General features: G+C 42.4%; 2 protein-coding genes across 3 annotated transcripts in view; both read right to left on the bottom strand.

Moving 5' to 3' along the window:
* Positions 1-3,025, bottom strand: part of LOC138624363 (KAT8 regulatory NSL complex subunit 1-like) — a 29,636-nt gene extending 26,611 nt beyond the window's left edge. The window contains exons 1-2 of one of the 2 annotated variants that reach the window (XM_069704500.1): positions 2,784-3,025; positions 2,142-2,209 (exon numbers count right to left, since the gene is read on the bottom strand). The gene's annotated coding sequence lies outside the window, so the exon portion shown is untranslated. Of the gene's footprint in view, positions 1-2,141; positions 2,741-2,783 lie in introns of those variants that run through there. The other variant, XM_069704499.1, reaches the window with a different exon arrangement.
* A 7,407-nt stretch (positions 3,026-10,432) lies between these two features.
* Positions 10,433-20,869, bottom strand: part of LOC138624354 (corticotropin-releasing factor receptor 1-like) — a 50,112-nt gene continuing 39,675 nt past the window's right edge. The window contains exons 10-14 of the mRNA XM_069704482.1: positions 19,326-19,398; positions 14,599-14,684; positions 14,291-14,426; positions 13,953-13,994; positions 10,433-10,595 (exon numbers count right to left, since the gene is read on the bottom strand). Coding sequence (XP_069560583.1) covers positions 10,455-10,595; positions 13,953-13,994; positions 14,291-14,426; positions 14,599-14,684; positions 19,326-19,398 — 478 coding nt within the window. The 3' untranslated portion in view covers positions 10,433-10,454. The remainder of the gene's footprint in view (positions 10,596-13,952; positions 13,995-14,290; positions 14,427-14,598; positions 14,685-19,325; positions 19,399-20,869) is intronic.

Below are 20,869 nucleotides of genomic sequence, written 5' to 3'. Positions count from 1 at the left end.
AACAAGATTAAAAAATCTGACAGCTTCATGTTTTCATTGCTTTAAAAAAAAAAACTTTTCTGATGTGTTTTGCTATTTTAGGAGCTGCTGTAACATCTGGCTGAGTTGAGAAATAGTCTTTAGGCTAAAAGTTGTCGGTTGAGTCTTAAAAAAATAAGAGGGTTGAAGGTTATATTATGTTGTTTTTGTATTGATTTGCTTCTGTCCCTTAACAAGACTTAAGTGAAGCTTAATTGAATGTATGCTGCCTCGTATTAGCTTTTAGTTATTGTGTCTTGTATGTTCTGGCTGATAAGGTAATGAAACTTAAACTTTAAGGTCATTTAGACTTAATTATTCAGTACATTTCTTTACATGATGGGGGTTTGTTTTTAGATATTATTAAACTTCCTCAGTTCTTTTTGCTTTCATGATTTTAAGTTGCTCAATATTAGTTGGTCCTAATTATAAATAAAACACCTGATGTCACTGTTTTGTTGTTAATTAGATGTAAATAAGTCCTTATGTTACTGAAAATATTGGTTGTAACGACGCTGAGATTTAAATTAAAAAATATAATTTTAGATACGTTATTGTTACAAAACTGCCAGCTTCCTGAGGATGTTTATGCTGTTACTCACTCACTTGTATTTTTCCAGTTTATCCCGTTCATGTGCCACAACATCTAAATAAACATCTGTTTATCACTTCCTGCGCACATGTGGAGATTTTCCCCAAGAAATACTCATTGTGCAATAGATGTTTACCACGTCAAGTTACGTCCTCTCTTGCGTCTCGTTGCTATTTAAGCCTGTTAATCACGAGAAAGATCTGATCAGCCGACGCTTCCACCGACGTTAAAAAAAAATCTTACTGGTGAAGTCATGAAAATGAATGCGTGTCACTCTTAATTTCCCAGCAGGTCTGTGCATTATCAAACTATGAGGGAAGAGATGCATTATAAATAGGTCATTATCAATGTGTGTGTGTGAATCAGAAAGAGAGAGAGACAGACAGAGAGACAGACAGAGAGAGAGAGACAGACAGAGAGAGAGACAGAGAGAGAGACAGTCAGAGAGAGAAACAGAGAGAGAGACAGACAGAGACAGAGAGACAGACAGACAGAGAGAGACAGAGAGAGAGACAGACAGAGAGAGAAAGAGAGACAGAGAGAGAGACAGAGAGAGAGAGAGAGAGACAGACAGAGAGAGACAGAGAGAGAGAGACAGAGAGAGAGAGAGAGAGAGAGAGACAGACAGAGAGACAGAGACACAGAGAGAGAGAGACAGAGAGACAGACAGAGAGAGACAGAGGGAGAGACAGAGAGAGACGGAGAGAGAGACAGAGAGAGAGAGACAGACAGAGAGAGAGAGACAGAGACAGACAGAGAGAGACAGAGATAGAGAGAGACAGAGAGAGAGAGACAGACAGAGAGAGACAGAGACAGACAGAGAGAGACAGAGACGGAGAGAGAGACAGAGAGAGAGAGACAGACAGAGAGAGACAGAGACAGACAGAGAGAGACAGAGAGAGAGAGAGACAGACAGAGAGAGACAGAGACAGAGGGAGAGACAGAGACAGACAGAGAGAGACAGAGACAGAGAGAGAGAGAGAGAGACAGAGAGAGAGCAAACTGTTGATCCCTATTCTGGAGATGTCCCCAGATTTATAGCTACATGGAAGTCTTCAGCTGGTTATCCAGTGAGCTGCACTCATCCGTGGCAGTTATAATTGGTAACTTGTAAAAAAATTAAAAAAATTAATTAATTAAAAAAAAAACATCCATCCATCTTCTCATCCTGCTCCAAAGTTTCCTTAACTTCCAGGTCCCAGGACACATGACGCCGCCCCTCCAGCGGGGTTGGCCACCCTTCCTGGGAGTAATCCACCCCATGTTCAGGGTTCTCCTCCCAGCTGGCTATAAATACCTCCGGGGACGGTTGTCCTGATCAGATGCCCCCCTCAGGTGGCTCCTTCTATTTCGGCTGTGATATCATCCTTTTTTCTTTTTTTGGGGGGTGAGGGGGAGGATGAGGTGGAGGATGGAGGGGGGGGGGGGGGTGTCCAGGACTCAGAGACCATAACTGAGCATCATGCTCATTGAGGAACACAGAAATAAAAGCAGGTTTATCGTTCAGGAATACCTTTGATACCTTTGATACCTTTGCCTCCATTGTTGAAACCCTCCGGTTAGTAATCCGAGGGGCCGCACGTGGGGAAGACATGACGCCTGGAAAAAAAAACAAAAAAACAAAAAACCAAAGTGTCCCATTAGTTTGTTGTGACGTCACGAGGACGGTCAGTCGTTCACTCTTTCTTCGGTCCAGCTGGTCGCGCTAACGCTAGCAGGCTAGCGCTACCTGCGCTGACGTTATCGCTGCAAATGTGTCATGAAAAAGTTTGAAATGTCCAAATAATGTCGACACCGAGGTTTGGAAAAACGAAAAGCAAAGTCGTACAAAAGCGCGTTGTTGACCGGGCGTCGCGTTAGAGAGCGCTGCCGGCGGGTTCCTGTTCCGGAGAGTTCCTGAGAGAAGTTGGAGGAGCTAACGTTAGCACCGAGCTAACTGCCCGGTCGCTAGCAGGCTCGAAGCTAAACGCTCGCTAGCTTGTTCGCGTCCCGATCCTCACCGACTTCTCAATGACTGACGTTTTATTCACGTTCGGCACAAAACTCGCACTTCGAACAACCCGACCGGCTCACACCGAGCAGCCGGAGCTCGAACCGGGGGACCGTGTTTCCTCCGCGAGCGCAGCGTCCGTTAATTTGGAGAAAAGAATAACAAGACCGAAATGTTCCTTACCTGCTCGTCCTGTTAGGAGCCGCTCACACGGCCAGCCCCCCCCGCGCTCTGATTGGTCGACGCCGGGAACCCGGGCTTCTCATTGGCTCCCGCCGGCCGTCGCTCTCCGCTAAATGCCCCGTACAGCGGAAATGTGGACGAAAGTTCATAAGCACGAAACTTCATTATCCCCCAAAAACATGATTTTCATTTGAGGATGTTTTTCTTTTCTCCTAAAACTTCCTCTTCGTTTATAAAAGGATGTTTCTGCTCCCGCCGCGCGCACAGCTAGCTGCTCCCGGTCCCAGCCTGGACGTGTCTGTCCCCCGTGTCTGTCCCCCGTGTCTGTCCCCCGTCCCCAACACGTCAGGCTTTGTTTTGGGGACTCGGCTGAGAAACGAGCCGCCGGGTTTCAGCAGGAAGCCGACGGACACGCACGAGTTGGTGCGACGTGTTTCTGTTGGTCTTCTGTCTTGCGTCCTTCATGCTGAACAGATTGAAACTGCTGGTTGGTGAGATCGTGCATCTGACCCCCCCCACCCCCCCCACCCGGAAAACCAACTCCACGGGCCCGGAGACACAACAGCTCCACAAAAAGGGCCGTTTAAAGTGAAGCTGAGGGTGCAAACGTGCAGCCACAAGCGGCAGAGGATGGATGGACGTGGACATTCAGACCTGCAGGCTTTGACCTGTGAGAGGAGGGACGTCCAGGGGACTGGTCCTGGACCGGGTCAGCTGTTCACTCACATCCTCAGGTGGATGAACGTCTTTACTGGCAACAGCTCAGCTGTTTAAAGGCCGGACTGACTGATTTGGAGGAAAGAGCAGGCAACAAACGCAGGAAGGAAATGAGCTGCGATCCAAAGATGTTTGATCATGATCCAGTTCATCCACAAGATGTTTGATCATGATCCAGTTCATCCACAAGATGTTTGATCATGATCCAGTTCATCCACAAGATGTTTGATCATGATCCAGTTCATCCACAAGATGTTTGATCATGATCCAGTTCATCCACAAGATGTTTGATCATGATCCAGTTCATCCACAACTCCCAAACTGTTCAACTCTCCTCTCTACCTCTGTGGATGGAAGAGGGCAAAGTTGGAGTAGAATAAAAAAACAACAACCAGCGTGAGCTTCAGCCACATGTGAAGGTCACGGATGTGTCGTCCTCACACTGAAACAACAGAAACACAGGAAGTAGACAGAAATGGTAAGAAATGTGGTCCAAATGAAGACGCATGGGAGGAACAGGTGGAGCGAATTCAGAAAGAAAATGATGAATAAAGTGGATTAAATGGGTAAAAAAATGAAGGTGGGCAAGAATCTGAACATGGGTGGTCCTTATGTACGTGCATATTCAATATAACCTGTTTAATCATCTACATTCATGTGTTTGTTTCCTTCTGATAATTACAATAATGATAATAAAACTATGTATTGTAATTAAATAAAGGCTACGCTCGTATTCACACTTATAACTCCAAACACGGTGTATTTACACGTCCCTGTTATGGAAACAACTACATAACCTGAACAAAGGCTGTAAACTGTATTTCAGTGTTAACATTATGAAATGCTACGTCAATGCTAAATTTGAATGAAAAATCATTACAATGAAAAAAATACTCAAGTACAAAAGAAAATGAAGTAAAACCTTCATTAAAGTTCAGATATCAGCACTTAAAATACTTACAAATAGATATTGTGCATGTAAAATGACCTCCAGCGCTGCTATATTAATACTGATTATATCATTATTATCAACGCATCAACGTAAAAAGATGAATCTTTAATCTTAAAACTGCAACTGGACACAAAGCAACATCAATCAAATTAGATAAATTACCAAACAAATATTAAAGATGCTAATGTTCCCCCCTGAAATATGGAGGTACAGCTGATATTGTTCACAAAGTACCTCAAAGTACCTCAAAGTACCTTAAAGTTCCACTTAAATCCAAATATTCCAGTAAATGTACGTCCAGAAAACTCCACACAAATGTCTTATTAACTTTTTAATGTGACGGTGATGATAATAACAAGCATCAATAATGTGCATGTACTGTTGCTTTTGTTGCTAAATTTAATTTTGTCTGAGTAAGTTGTGTGATTTTTTTTAGGATGCAGACTGGTGATGCGTCCTCACTCTGTTATATATCATACATTATTAATGCTCACTCAGAGAAACTCACATATTCAAGTCAAGCTCAATCCTCTCCTCCTCTTCATCCTGTCTGCAAACCTCTCACCTCTCCACCTTCATTTAAATCTCTCTGGAGCTTCTGCTGAGTTAATTTGGCTTCGTGAGATATTTTTAGAGGAAACATCTGAATGTAGTTGCAGCAAACCGCCACTAGATGGAGCTGACTCATCACAAACATCCTCCCGCTGTGGCTGAGCCTCAGAAAGAGAAGCAGTTATCTCTGATTATTTCAGTTTTTAATGTTCCCGGGAACATTTTGATTTAAATTCCTCCTGTTTAGCTTTTATAAACATTTACCTGTAAGTTGGAAGCATCTATAAAGATGTCTAATTATAGTTTTATATCATTAAAACTGTATTTACGCACATTTTAAAGCAGCTTCCATATATGTATGCATACAGGATTGCCAAATGCATTAAAAAAAATACTTACAGCTGCTTCCAACTACAGTAGAGTGTTATAAACCATTTATTACACATTTAAATGTATTTATTCTGCAATATTTCCTTTAAAGGTCTCATTTGTCTAATCAGTATCTGCACTGCTTTATTCCTTGAAAGGAAATTCTTTTCCAAGTAGTTTTAGTGAAAGAAGAGTTGATTTTCTTTCAACAAAAGCAGTTTTTGTCTTTCTAATAAATGACATTTTTCCGCCCACCGATCCTCCTCACTGACAAAAGACATTTTGTTTCTTCATGTGTCCTCACATACGAGACGACGGCAGCGTTTCCTGCTGATTCAAAGTGCAGCTTCGCGCATCTGAACAGGTGTTTTTTGCATCGAAGGAAACAGTCGGAGTCTCATTACTTCCTGTGTCATATGTGAGATGTTGATAAGCAGCACAAAGCCGCACTGGAACATGAGCTGAGTTTATGTTGTTTACATGCAGGCCGGTTCCTTTAGTAACCACGTTATGAGCTGACCTGCCGTGTATATAAATGCAAACAGCAGAGAGACGGTTGTCATGACAGCGGCTGTCTCATAAGACGAGCCTCTCAGCATCATCGAGGCAACGTACACTTTTGTCCCCCCCCCTTAGATTTAAGATTATTATTTCATTTTTATTGCAGCGTTACATCGAAGCCACGTGACGTGATTTCAGTTTCTTTGTCTTGAATTCATAATAAAGTTCTGATCGTGTTTGTCTGCACATGATGAGTTCATATCGGATCAGAGAAGAGTGAAATCAAGACGGGAGACAGATTTATTGATTTTCATGTTGTTGAATTGAACTGTTGTTTGTTGTTTTGCGCTTCAAACTCAACCAGAACCGTCTGGGCTCAGTTCTGGGGAGATGATGAGACGGTCCACGTCCCGGTGACGTCCCGGTGACGGTCCCGTGGAGCTCAGACCGGACGGGACGGCGCGTCTCTCCAACCCGGTGTTTACGGCAAAAAGCATGAAATAGACACGTCGGGCCAAGACAGCGAAACGTGAGATAGACACGCTTCGGGCTGCCTAGGCGTGAAAGTTACACGTTTACCTCCTGCACGCTTTGATTTACACATTTAGAGTCCAGTTGTTTCTCTCTTAGGGCGGCACAGCGGTGCAGTGGTTAGCATTGTCACCTCACAGCAAAAAGGTCCAGGGTTCAAATCCTGCCTTTCTGCGTGGAGTTTGTTCTCCGTGTGCCTGCGTGGGTCTCTCCAGGTTCTCCAGCTTCCTCCCACCATCCAAAAACATGCACCTCAGGTTAATTGGTGGTTCTACAAATCACCCTTTGGTGTGAATGAGAGCGTGAACGGTCTTTGTTCCCGTCTGTCTCTACGTGTTGTCCCTGTGATGGACTGGCGACCTGTCCAAGGTGAACTCTGTCTTCGCCCAATGTGAGCTGGGATAGCCCCCCCCCCCCCGACCCCGCCCAGGGTAAAGCAGGTATAGATAATGGATGTTTCTCTCTTTATTGAGCTGAGCCTTCACATGATGTGGTTGAACAGAGCTGTTTGCAACACAATCTACACACTGGTGTCATTAGGAAGCAAGAAAAACACCAGTTGAAGGTCCATTGTTCAGGATTCAGGAGGATTGCAGGATGTGTTTTGTATCCAACTTATCGCACCTCATTAGTTTGTTTTTCAACACATTACAAATGTTCCCACAACAAACTGTAAATGAGTGAAACCAACAGTAGAGAAGCTCTTTACTACTGGAGCTGCTCCGCACACAAACACAAACAGTCATTACGCAACGATCAGAGCGACTAATGAGAACACAGAAAAACAGAAAAGTGAATCATCATCCGGACTGAAGTCTAATCAGTAACTGTGAAGCTGAGGAGTCTCCCAGAGCCAGAAACACAGATCGTAAAAGAGGAAAAGTGAATCCGTAAGAGACAGTGAGAGAGCCGAGCCTCGGGCGGCGCCGCGGGGCGCCAAGAACCTTCCTGTTCTCTCGAAGTGTTCGCGTGGAAGTTCACATCCAATTAAGCATTACGGTTTTTTATTTATTTTTTAATTTTTTTAAGCCGGGAGCCCCGAGAATCACAACGCATATCGTGATCCTCGAAAAACCGTCATGAATACTGTCACAGTGGATTTCTTGCAGCTTTGTGCCCCCCCCCCCCCCATCCACCCGTGTTTCTCAACACAGAGGAAAGAGCAGCGAAGACTCTCCTGGTGTTCACGGGAGGAAAAAACGATGAATGTTCACTTGGGCAGAAGACTCTTATTTTAAAAGCTCCCCCTCTGAGACGCGAAGCTGGAGAAGATCACTCGATGCTCAAAGTGTGTTTCTTGTTCGCTGGCGTCTCAGGGGAGAGAGTGTGTGTGTGTGTGTGTGTGTGTGTGTGTGTGTGTGTGTGTGTGTGTGTGTGTGCGTGTGTGTGTGTGTGTGTGTGTGTGTGTGTGTGTTTGTCAACAAATGGTGGCGCGATCCGGAGCTCAGCCTCTCTGCAGCGGGGTAATGTCAGCTTTTTATTTTTTTTATTTTTAAAGAACTGTTTGTGTCTTGTGTATAAAAAATAAAAAATAAATAAAAAAAACCTCTAAATAAACGCAACATCTCAGCCACTCGTTCAATTTTTCATTCAGTCGAATGCAACACACAATATTTTATTACATCTTTTCAAGTATGAAAATAACAATATTGAAAATAAATAACAATAAATAATATTGTGAATTACATTGTGATGTTTGATTGACCACCGTTATGTACCACACAACTATGAAGAAGTCGATAATTAATCCTCTTTTGTTGGACCAAATGCTTCTTTTTTTATGCTGCTGATATTAAAAACTTTTGGTTTAAATAATAAAATAATATCAACTTTTCCTGTTTGGGTTTCAAAACGTGCTTTATATAAACTACACTTTCTTTCATTTAATTTTGGATGTATTTTTTATGCCCCCCCCCCCCCCCACCACCACCACCACCACCACCACCATATATAAGCTCCAGTCGAGCTGGAAGCTGCTACAATAGATGATAAATTCAGTTATCTTTTTCTTATCACAACCAGAGCTCACACAACACCTGCAGGGGAATTAAAAAAAACAAAAACTAAATCAAATTTTTTTTAAAAATCATAAATTTGCATCGTGACAAAAAAAAGAGGAGGTTCATAAACATCTGGACATAAACAGCAGTTCATAAAAATGCACCGGTGCTAGGCATACTGGTATCGTAGGAATGTGGGCTGTGAATCGCTGATCACATGGATGATGTGCCCATATGATTTACAGTGAGTGGTGTGTGTGTGGTTTTTTTGGTTTGTATCCGTGGCGACCCCCCCCCCTATTTATTTATATATTTACAGTTCAGTCAGTAAACAGTTACTTGACTCGCTCGTTCAAGTCAACCGAACGCCACAGAAAGTCGCCCGGTACGAACTCCGTCCTGATTGGATGAATCCTTCTCGTCTGGCTTCGCTGGTCGAGAGGCAACAAGATTAAGTCTCTTTGTTTCCGGCTGAAGAGTTTTGTTCCCGAAAACACCGTAAATCGAACGGTAGATACTGAAAGAATCACGGCCCTCTCACCAGTTCTCTCTGTGCACCAACTTTTAAGTTGAACAAAAGGTCAAAGAGGTCGTGAGCTTGTTGGCGTCTTTCAGCTCGTTGTTTTGGTTTTTTTTCCCGCCCAATGCTCTCGGCGACAAAACGCTCAACAAGAGAGACATATTTCTCTCTGGGGGTCAAAGGTGTCGAGACGAAAGCAAACGCTCGTCTTACATTCAACAATTATTTTCTATATTAGTCCACAAAACGTTTGGTCAATTAAATATTGAATAAAGAAAAACAAATGATGACGAGAACATTTCCAAAAAGCTTTCGGGACATTAGCTCACCGGCGTTCTTCCTGAGGTAACACTGGTGGCCAAAATGGTTTAGCATATTAGCATATTAGCATCAAAATTTTAGACAAAGAGGGCCGCAGCTCGCCTCACTTCCTTACTTTAAAAGGACTTCACCTCTACAGGAGGCGGATTGAACCGCCAACCCTGCAATCAGTGGACGAGCTCTTTTAACACCTGAGCAACCGCTGCTCCAAACCAATGATTAGCATGTAATGACTCCCTGGTTTAATCTGTAAATCAGTAGAAAGGTAAATCTGACACGTCGTGGTTTCAGAGAGAGTTATGTCATGTAATTATTTCAGAGTTAACGTGAGAGATATCCGTCTTCTCTGATTTATAACTTCACTACAAAACCGCCCGTGTGCTTCACTGTAATAAAAAAAGCTGTAAATGCTTCCGTGTTTTAGAGGCGTTTTTTTTAATTTTATTTTTATTTATTTTTTTATTCTGGAACAAAACTCTTCAGGTAGAAATTATGGAATGTGTTTAAACCTTTTCCTGGAAAGTTGACGAGAGCAGCACGACCGCACCAAGCTGAGAACAAAGGAAGAAACGCACGACGACAACGAACGGAGGAACACGACGACCGGGCGGCAAAAAAATAAAAAAGTACCAAAAAAATAAAAAACTCTGAAAATGTAATAATGAGTTAGCACTCGAGTCCGCCGTTCACTGGAGGTGGAACCCAGCTCGGTGCAGTCCGGCGGCGGCGACGCCCTCCAACTTCTCACTGATGATGATGATGATGATGATCACAGAAAAAAAACTGAAAGTGTGCCAGCAGGAATACAACATGAAACAAAAGAAAAGAAGAAGAGTGCTGTACATTCAAACCCAAACGCCACAGATCAGCTTGGTCACGTGCATCTTTTGATCCACTAACCTCTCGTTTTCACAGAGTCTGCAGTGTCCTTGTCGTCGTCCCCCCGTCCCCGTCCCTGTCCTCATCCATTTTCTCCTGAAAGTCGGCGTAATGTCCCTCCTGAGGTTTTGGAGACTGATGCAGCCTCTCTTGCTCTCTCGCCTTCGCCCCAGCGCAGGAAAGTGTTTCAGCGTCCTCCAGTGATGTCTCAGAAAGGACGACCACGCTGACAGCTGGAGTTTTTTTTTTTTTTTTTTTTTTTAACCCAAAACTCGTATCTGGGACAAAAAAAAAAAAAAAGAAGCCGTTTTTTTTTGCCGTCTCCGCCCTCATAGCGACGTGGACTGCTTGATGCTGTGGAAGCTGACCCGGGAAGGTGACGTGGGGATGGACATGGCCTGGGTCATCCTGGCCCGGATGGAGTGCTGCTCCTGCCACCGGTGGAACCGCTTCCTCACAGCTGAGCGCACCTGTCACAAACAAGCAACCCCAGGAATTCAGAACGAGGACGGTCGGCCGGCCGGCTGATTGATCGCTCCGCTAATCTGCTGACGATTTCACTCATTTACGCTGACGCTGTGGTTTACGTTGCATCTTTGTTTGCGGTTAATAATAAACAATATTTGATCAGAGGCCTCCGGAGATTCACTGGATGCCTGCTAACAGTCATTAATTTATCACTACGGTTTGTCATTTGGTTTTCTATTTGACATTATTCTATTTTTAATGTGTATTTATGTATATTTTATATAGTTTAATTCTTTTCTTTTTCTTCCACTGCTGGTTCCTGCTTAGATTGTTCCCACAATGTTAAACCCCATCATCATCAAAATTAAATATATAATGCATATTTTAAATGCATTAAAGTCAACATAAAAGTAGAAATGTTAAAAATAGAAGTGCTACTGAATAAAACAGTGTGTACAAGGTGCCTGACTTCACTGTCTTTTCATTATTTCTATTACACGTTCAACAAATTAAGAAACAAATATACTAAAAACAAATCAGATTTCATAAGAGATCTAAAACAGCCAAGTAGAAAGCAGAAGAAGTAATAGTGGAAGTAATTATTAACAAATTCCTTAATAATTAGTAAGTAAGCATAAACACAAAGATATTGCATTAAAATCATAACTTATTAATGAATGAAATACAAAAAGCAAAGATTAATATGGAGATCGAAGTGATGCACTTTTGGTGCCAAAGATCTGAAAATACTGAAGTCAAAGATACAAAAGCAACTTTTGACATGATGTAATTTCTTTTTAAACTCATCCCTATATTTAACATTTCAATTATATTTTCTGTAAATTCTCTCAATTCATCATCTAAGTTTTGTTTAAAATAAGTTAAAATTATGAAAGAAATTCTAAATAATGCAACTAAGCAAATTTATCATGAATTGACTTCCATACAAAAAGTTGCTTGCCGTGTTTAACAGAAATTATAGTTCAGATTTATACATTTCATATATTTTGTAAACAATCTGTGGTGACAACCCGCTATGAATGATTAATGATGCTTAAAACATGCTTCTCTGCTCTGCAAGTTAGAATTATGCATTTATAAAAAAAAGAAAGAAGTCAAAACAATGAGTTTCAACTGCACAAACGTGACAAAATAAAACAGCTGATGCCTCTTAAGTCTTACGTTTTTCATAATTAAACTTGATGGTGATTTAAACTACACTACAATTAGAAAACGCTGTTTTTCTGGCATTAATTGTCTTCCGTAGGATTTGTGTCTCCATCAGCTCCGAATATATATTTCACACATTTTGTAAACAATGTGCTATAAATCACTTTAACGATGATTAAATCGGGCTCCTCCATTCTCCTCCGTCCACAAATCAATCACCACCGTGTGTCCCACTTCTTGTCCACCTCCGTAATCACCGTACACTTCGTTTTCTCTTAACCTAAAAAAAAAAAAAAGCTGATCCACATAAGAAAACACCACAACCTCAATTTAACACACTATAATATCTGACATGTCAGTTCATCAGCGCGCTGACCACCGGTGTCCTCCGGCCCAGAGAAAGATGGTTTAATCCTCGACACACATGTTTTTGTACTAAATGTTTTGCTTCCTCTCCTGGATGTGACCGCGGGGATCCGCCGCTCATCTGTTTCATTTCTTCACCCTGCTTCTTTTTATGTTTTTTTCCTGCAAGCCTCTCATCCGGTAACAAAATGCTGAATCAATATCCTCTGCGAGCTACACATGCTGGTTAAGCCGCTCGTTGGAGCTACAACACGGTTCATGATGAGATATTCATTCATCATCGCGATGTGGGACACTAACGAAATGTTACGTCACATGCCGGTCGAAGGAACAAACCTGCACGATAACGATTCCTCTGTGAGCTGAAACATCAGACTGTGATCCGGCAGTCTTTCTTTTTTTATCTTTATGCCCTGTTTGTGGCTCAGGTTGCACGATTATGGTCTATTTAGCAATTAGGCTGTTGATTGAAAGTTTGGAGAGAGCACTAGGGCAGTTAATCTAAACACTTTGAAGCACCGAGTCGCCCCTCTGAAGCTAGAAACCAATTAAACAGACTCACAATCTTATTTTCTCGGTCAGCTCCCTGTGATGAGTAATGAGGTCCACGGAATTCAAATAGTGGTTATCTTTTTTTTTTTTTTACAAGTTACAGATTTTTGGACTATTTTTGTTCTCAGAATCAACCATAATCTGTATATAAAAAAAACTATGAAAAGTGAGGCCATAAACTGCAATACCACCGAGGGCCACGAGGGGGTTGGCTTCAAAACACCCTCCGGCTCCATAGACTCCCATTACTTAATAATGATCATCTGATTCACAATTTTCTTAGAAAAAAATATAGTTTAAAAAAAAAAAAAATGCTTTTGATTTACTTTGAACCAGCTAAAATATAAAATTAAACATAAACTGCCTGCTAGGTGAGGTTAGGTTAGGTTAGGTTAGGTTAGGTTAGGTTAGGTTAGGTTAGGTAGTTACTTTATTAATCCCCGAGGGGAAATTTTAATTTAGCCAGCCAGCTTGCTAGCCCCTGTGGCTTCCAGACGCCGCCCATGTTGCCGTTGCCTAGCAACATTGTTCTTAACTACGGACGTCTAACATTGCGTATTGTTGCTTTAATATTATTTATCATAACACCTGCTTCAGTTCTGTTGTGTGTTATTCTGCAGCTTTTAAATGTGTAAACAAAAACAACAAAAAACAATCACATAATTGTTTGTGTTCGTTAGCGGCGAGGAAACATCTGGAGTGTGCAGAGGTGAGGAGGATTGACAGAACATATAATTTGCATTTTTTTAATGGTGCGCTAAAGCAACAGACACTTTGCACGTGTTACTTGATGTAAATACAGTGCGTTCGTGATTTATACGACTATTCACGCGTCATTTTACTGAATTTAAATCTAGTTTAAATGTTTCAACACAGGAAAAACGTCCTGCTGCTACACTACACAAAAAAAACACACGATACAAATAACAAATCTACCACTAATTCTACACCATCACACATTGCAGACACGAAGCAGCGTCCCTCCATGTGAGCGTCCTCCTAGTGCGGTGCTATTTTGAGCGGGTTTCACTCCTGTTTTTCTCTACGACAACAAATTAGGGCTGACGTTGTCATAAAGCGTAGAAAGTGATGTCACTTATGCCGGCACATGACAAATCTTAATTGTGCCCCGAATGAAAGTGCTTCGAGCTTTCTCACTTAATTCCCCCCCCCCCCCCACCCCGCCACAATAAAACACAGTGAGAGACACCAAAAAAAGGAAATTATAGAAGAGGAAAAACCACGAACGTCAATAACGTGAATGTGCTTACCTCACTGTTTAGGAAGCAGTAAAACACGGACACAAAGAAGCCCTGCGAGAGAGGAGGAGGGAGGGGGGTGAGGAGGTGAGGAGGAGGGGTGGGGTGGTGGGGGGGGGGGAGTAAAGAGAGGACAAACATCATCAAAAAAAGGAGGGCATTCAAAACATCGACGCCCTGATCCGATTTTAATCGCATACAACGACAGCTTATCACACACGTTCATTCAATCATCTCCGCAGTGTTTCTGTGTCGACTCATCACAATTACTGAATCTAAAAAAATACAAAAAAATAAAAATAATCCGCCCACGCCGAGAGAGGACATTTATTGTGTTGGATGAATCGTACCTGGAAGGACTCCAGGAAGGAGTTGAAATATATGAAGACGATCTGAGAGATCTCGTCTTCTCCCGGGTTGACGAAAAACAGCATGTAGGTGATTCCTAGGAGAGGAAGGAGGACCAGCGTGGCCTTCACGGCTTTCCTGCAGAGGAGATGGAGGAGAGATGGAGATGGAGGAGAGATGGAGATGGAGGAGAGATGGAGATGGAGGAGAGATGGAGATCCGCCGATCGAGAACAAAACATGAAAGATTTATCAGGTGTGTCGCTGTTCTTCTTCCCTGCAGATTATAAACTTATCCAAAAACAACTCACCTGTACTGGATCGTCTCCGACGTCGTCGACGCTCGCAGTTTGGTCATCAGGATTCTCACGATGTTGAAGAGGAAAATGAAGTTGATCTGTTGGGGGGAGGGGGGGGGGCAAACACGCCAACGTGAGAGTCTTTACCGTTTATCGCTAAATGGCCGTCATCATCATCTTGTTTTTTTTCGGAGCCAGAAGTGACCGTATTTGGACAAGCTGGGGAGGAGTTAGGACACTATGCCCCGCCCACTTATACCATCTTTGAGGCCTAATAGCTAATGAATGCTGGAGATATTTCAAGAAGGAAACACTGATCAGAAGGGAGTTTAACAAACGACGCCATCATGACTTTGACTGACTTTGTATTTCAGGAGAGAACTTGATGCCTTTTTTTGAACGGAAGTCAGAGGTTTTATTTTTTTTTTTTTTTTAGGCAGCCCCTAGTGGCCCTCAGTGGTACTGCATGTTAAGACCCTTCCGCACATGCTTCAATCATCAAACCTTGAGACTAAGAACATTTCTATTAATAGTCTACACGGCGTGCTCCGATAAAGAAGACCTGCCCCCTATCTTGATATTAAAGGCTCAATCTAAGGTAAAGAAAACACAATAATTCTTAGTTTAATGAAAACATAACCTTGACTATTATATTTAATTTCCACCAATAGATTCCCGTCTTTCTTCTGTAGTTCCTGCACTCTGCGGTTAAAACTTATCACGAGGCTTGAAAATAAGACAAAGTACCCAATAATTATACAGAAACATGCATCTATGATAATAATAATCAAACATAGAGATAATAGAATAGCACCTCGCCTTTCTGCATATTAATAACACCTCCCGTATTTACTTACAGTACAAGTAAAGGATGTGTTTCAGCTGCAGGACGATGATGTCGACCCAAAATAAACTACAGTGTGTGTCTGTCTGTCTGTCTGTCTGTCTGTGTGTCTGTCTGTGTGTGTGTGTGTGTGTGTGTGTGTGTGTGTGTGTGTGTGTGTGTGTGTGTGTGTGTGTGTGTGTGTGTGTGTGTGGACGGGGTTGAGGAGCATGTCGCCCGGAGTTAACGGCTTGTGAGCGGTGGCAGGAAGGAAGGCACCGAGCTATTTCAGGCGTTTGGCTAAACAGAGGGACTCACTGGCAGCTGGGGGGCGGGGGGGGGGTGTATATAAAATAACAGCAGCCCAGACAGACGCACCGTATTGGCAGTCTTTCAGGGACCATCATGCACTCTGCTGGTCTTCACTCACCTCCTGCTTACTGCTTATGCCAGATTGGTTGTTTTTTGAGCAGGACGTGTCTTTTTACGGCCGACGTCACGGAGAGTTCACGGAGACACCGCGGACGCTCCGGCGACCCGCCGATGATCCCGCAGGTACTCAGCGCCGAAGAGATAAAGGCCCCGAAAAAAAACTTGCTATTGTGAGCAAGAACTGAACGGGGGGGAGGAGCGGAGATATATTAAAGGAGGCAGATGTGTGCTTCGGGGGAGAGGAAGGCACGAGAGACAGACGAGAGCCTCTCGAGGAGGAGACGACGTTTTCAACTTATGGAGTTGAAGATTCGCTGTTTTTCAGACGAGGACGGGAAGGTCACTCGTCCACCGGAGAGCCGGCGGCGACGGAGCTGTCGAAGCTCAGCGGGGAAACGGACTAACTGCCGCGGCGACGGGAGTTTCTGCTGGTGGAAGACTTTTAAAGTACCGATACGACACTGTAAAATACTGCACTACGAGTCCTACTTCAAATCTACAGCGTCATGTGGGACTTTTACTTAACACACACAAGGATGATTAAAGGTGCCGTGACTGGCAGGTCAAATCTCTGCATCTCAATCTGGTGTCTTGGTGAGACGTGTAATGAATAGAGGGACACACTGCAGACTATAAAAGGTCAGATATGAAACTCTGAGGCCAAAGTGACACCAGAAGTTTTTTTAAATTGTGGTTATTACAAGAAAAATGCAGTGAAGTTGGAACGATTCAAAATTACTTTAACAATAATCAAAATAGTTGTTAAGTACTTTTTTTTTTGGACAATTTACAAGTCAATCATTCTGGTAAAGTGCATCATATTTTATAAAGTCTTCTTCAGGGTTGCAGCTATAGTTGCGTTACTCAAATCCAAAATAAAAGTTAATGTATGGAAATGTTCTATCTATCTATCTATCTATCTATCTATCTATCTATCTATCTATCTATCTATCTATCTATCTATCTATCTATCTATCTATCTATCTATCTATCTATCTATCTATCTATCTATCTATCTATCTATCTATCTATCTATCTATCTATCTGTTTTTTGTACTGCATAGACTAACCCCAAAATATTCACTTTATCATGTATGACAATGAAACCCATCAAATCCTTAATCTAGAACCATTAAATCTAGAATCTAGAACCGATCTACAACCATCAACTGTTGGCATTTGTTCTTAAAAAGTGGGAACTATTTTTTCACATTTAGTTGTAAAATTTCGTGGGTCAGAAGTATAAAAGTCCAAAGTAGGTCAGATTTGTACTGAAGACCGGTGACAGTGTCGATGAACTTCTTTTCCGTTCCAGCGCTGGGCCGAGGTCAAAGGTCATGCAGCTGAGCCAGGAGGGAGTCAGAGGAGAGATGACTAAAAGCTTGTTACAAGAAGTCCCTCGGCCAATCTCTAAAAAACCTGCAGGATCTTTTGACAAGAGCCCTGCCGAGGGAGGGGGGGTGGGGGGGCGTCGCAGCAGATTGTTATCAGGGTGAGGGAGAGTCACAACAACACCACGGCCTGAATGCTGAGGAGGTCCGGTCTGGGTTTTTTAGGTTAGGTTAGGTAGTTACTTTATTAATCCCCGAGGGGACATTTTTTCGCTACAGCAGCATACAGGAAGCAATAAGATAATAATAGAATAATAGAAAAGCAGTAAAATAGCAGTAAAAAATATTAAATATAAAATGCACAGTATGTACAGTACAGTATATATCTATATATATTATATACAAACAACCAAGAAACACAGTCAACAGTGTTATTGTTGTGTGATGGATTTTACCAGAGGTGAGTTATTGTACAGTCTTATTGTGGTCGGCAGGAATGATCTCCTGTATCAGGAATGATCTCCTGTATCAGGAATGATCTCCTGTATCAGGAATGATCTCATGTATCTGGAATGATCTCCTGTATCTGGAATGATCTCCTGTATCAGGAATGATCTCATGTATCTGGAATGATCTCCTGTATCTGGAATGATCTCCTGTATCAGGAATGATCTCCTGTATCTGGAATGATCTCCTGTATCTGGAATGATCTCATGTATCTGGAATGATCTCCTGTATCTGGAATGATCTCCTGTATCTGGAATGATCTCCTGTATCAGGAATGATCTCCTGTATCAGGAATGATCTCCTGTATCAGGAATGATCTCCTGGATCAGGAATGATCTCCTGTATCAGGAATGATCTCATGTATCTGGAATGATCTCCTGTATCTGGAATGATCTCCTGTATCAGGAATGATCTCCTGTATCTGGAATGATCTCCTGGATCAGGAATGATCTCCTGTATCAGGAATGATCTCCTGTATCTGGAATGATCTCCTGTATCAGGAATGATCTCCTGTATCTGGAATGATCTCCTGTATCAGGAATGATCTCATGTATCAGGAATGATCTCCTGTATCAGGAATGATCTCCTGTATCAGGAATGATCTCCTGGATCAGGAATGATCTCCTGTATCTGGAATGATCTCCTGGATCAGGAATGATCTCCTGTATCAGGAATGATCTCCTGTATCTGGAATGATCTCCTCTATCAGGAATGATCTCCTGTATCTGGAATGATCTCCTGTATCAGGAATGATCTCATGTATCAGGAATGATCTCCTGGATCAGGAATGATCTCCTGTATCTGGAATGATCTCCTGTATCAGGAATGATCTCATGTATCTGGAATGATCTCCTGTATCAGGAATGATCTCCTGGATCAGGAATGATCTCCTGTATCTGGAATGATCTCCTGTATCTGGAATGATCTCCTGGATCAGGAATGATCTCCTGTATCAGGAATGATCTCCTGTATCTGGAATGATCTCCTGTATCAGGAATGATCTCATGTATCTGGAATGATCTCCTGTATCAGGAATGATCTCCTGTATCAGGAATGATCTCCTGTATCTGGAATGATCTCCTGTATCAGGAATGATCTCCTGTATCTGGAATGATCTCCTGTATCAGGAATGATCTCCTGTATCAGGAATGATCTCCTGTATCAGGAATGATCTCCTGTATCTGTTAGGTCATTTATTATCACTCCAGCTCGGCTGGAAAATTAAATCCAAACTGGACGCAGATGAAAGAGCTTCAGTGAAAAGTGACAACACAGATTTACGGTAATTAATACCTGATGAAGTATGAAAATAAAAGCGTGAAACCGTCAGAGAACATTTCAATGTGGCGGAACATATATCATTTGGACTCGGTGGGTGTTTTTCAGGCCCAGAGTCTGGGATGATTCCCCCGAAAAAGCTGCAGAGTCACCAGAGATTTAAAAGTTGAAGAGGAAAAGAAAAAAGAAGTGTTAGGCCGTCACATTTATCATCGCTGAGAGGAAGAATGTGTTGGGTTTTCCAGCTTTTCACGCCTGCCAGGCACTTCGGAGGCATAATGAAGACTAATTGTACGGGCAGCTTACGTCAGACCGTTTCTGTGCTGCTACTGAGGGACGAAAAGTAATGAATAAAAAAAGAGTCTTACCACCAACACCAGAATCATGGGACCTTGGTAGATGTAGTCGGTGTATACGCCTGCTCGCTTCCCAAACCAGCACCTGAAACATCAACAGAAAGCGGTGAGTCGTGCTGCGCTCTGACAGGCAGGTGTATTTACATTGTTCCCTTCCTCCTCTGTGTGTGTGTGTGTGTGTGTGTGTGTGTGTGTGTGTGTGTGTGTGTGTGTGTGTGTGTGTGTGTGTATATCTATGTGTGTTGGCATTCGTTTTACTAATTTGTGCTCGGGGCTTTAAGCACATGCCTTCCTGTCAGTGATTTACCAAAAATATGAATTACACAGCGCCCCAGATAATCTCAGCCAGAGGTGAGAGATGCTTTTAAAACTTTTAACCCCTTCATCTCTGAGAGGACGCAGCTCTTACAGAAAAATAAACCCGTATGTGAAACTTTTAGGATTACATTTGAAACCCATGGTGTTATATGTGAAACCTACGGTGTTATGTGAAACCCATGTGAAACCAATGGAAATAATGTTAAACCTACAGTGTTATATGTGAAACCAATGGAAATAATGTGAAACCTACGGTGTTATATGTGAAACCCATGTGCTTTGCCATGTGAAATCCATGGTATTACATGTGAAAACCACCAAATCGCGACAAAAGAAGATAAAACAAATATGCGAGACAAATCAAGTTCACATTTCCAAACATGTGATGCAAATATTTTGACAAAACTGTCCATAAAAAGTATAAAAAAAAATCAAATTAAGTGGGCAAAAAAAAAATTCTGTCATGCTTGATATCATTTATTAACCTTGGTGTTCGTCAGCGCTCACGTTGCCGTACTTCTGTCACAATCTGCAGTATTCATGTTTTTTCTCACACATGGAAACATGTGTTCTCACATGTTGTAGTAACATGTGATCACGCGTGTTTCTCGTGGAAACGATGTGAAACGACGGCGCGTTCGGCGACGGAGCCGCCCGGTACCACAGGGACTAAAAACAAATGGATGTAACGTTTGCTGTGCTTCGATTGCGTTGCATCACATCTGGTGGAGAGGTTTTCAGAGCAGGTGCTGACTCATCGTTACACGACTGTCGTTTACTCCCTAATTGAGAATAAACGATCAGTTTTTCAGCCGGAGATAAGAATACGGAGAATTATTTTACTTTCAAATCCTCCCGACCGTCTCTTATTTACAGAGCCCGAGGTCGCTTGTTCTTTTGACCCTCACAGCTTCGCAGCTGTCGCTGACTAAATGTGGGCATGTGGTTTTTTTTTAGGTGGAATTTAAGAAAACAGCAGCGGGCTGCAGGGGTTAACCCTTTAAGATACCGCTCTCTGGAAACCTACACGGAAAACTTCTGTCATTTTCCAGACATGAATCAGACGTGTGGGGCTGCGCCGATCAACCCGATTTCAGATTAACACTTAAACTGTGAAATAACAGCAGAATAACATCGAGGTAGATTTCCTCGTTTCCTTTCAGTACGTCGGACTTCAAAGGAGCTCCGGTGCCGTTCGACAAACTGCCAATAAATCCCACGACATTAAAAAGAAACAT

The sequence above is a fragment of the Brachyistius frenatus genome, unplaced genomic scaffold, assembly GCF_029030835.1.
Source record: "Brachyistius frenatus isolate BFR_SWC_R1_liver_20210118 unplaced genomic scaffold, ASM2903083v1 Contig_51, whole genome shotgun sequence".
NCBI classification, from domain to species: Eukaryota; Metazoa; Chordata; class Actinopteri; family Embiotocidae; genus Brachyistius; species Brachyistius frenatus.
This window is presented reverse-complemented; position numbering and strand designations above follow the sequence as displayed.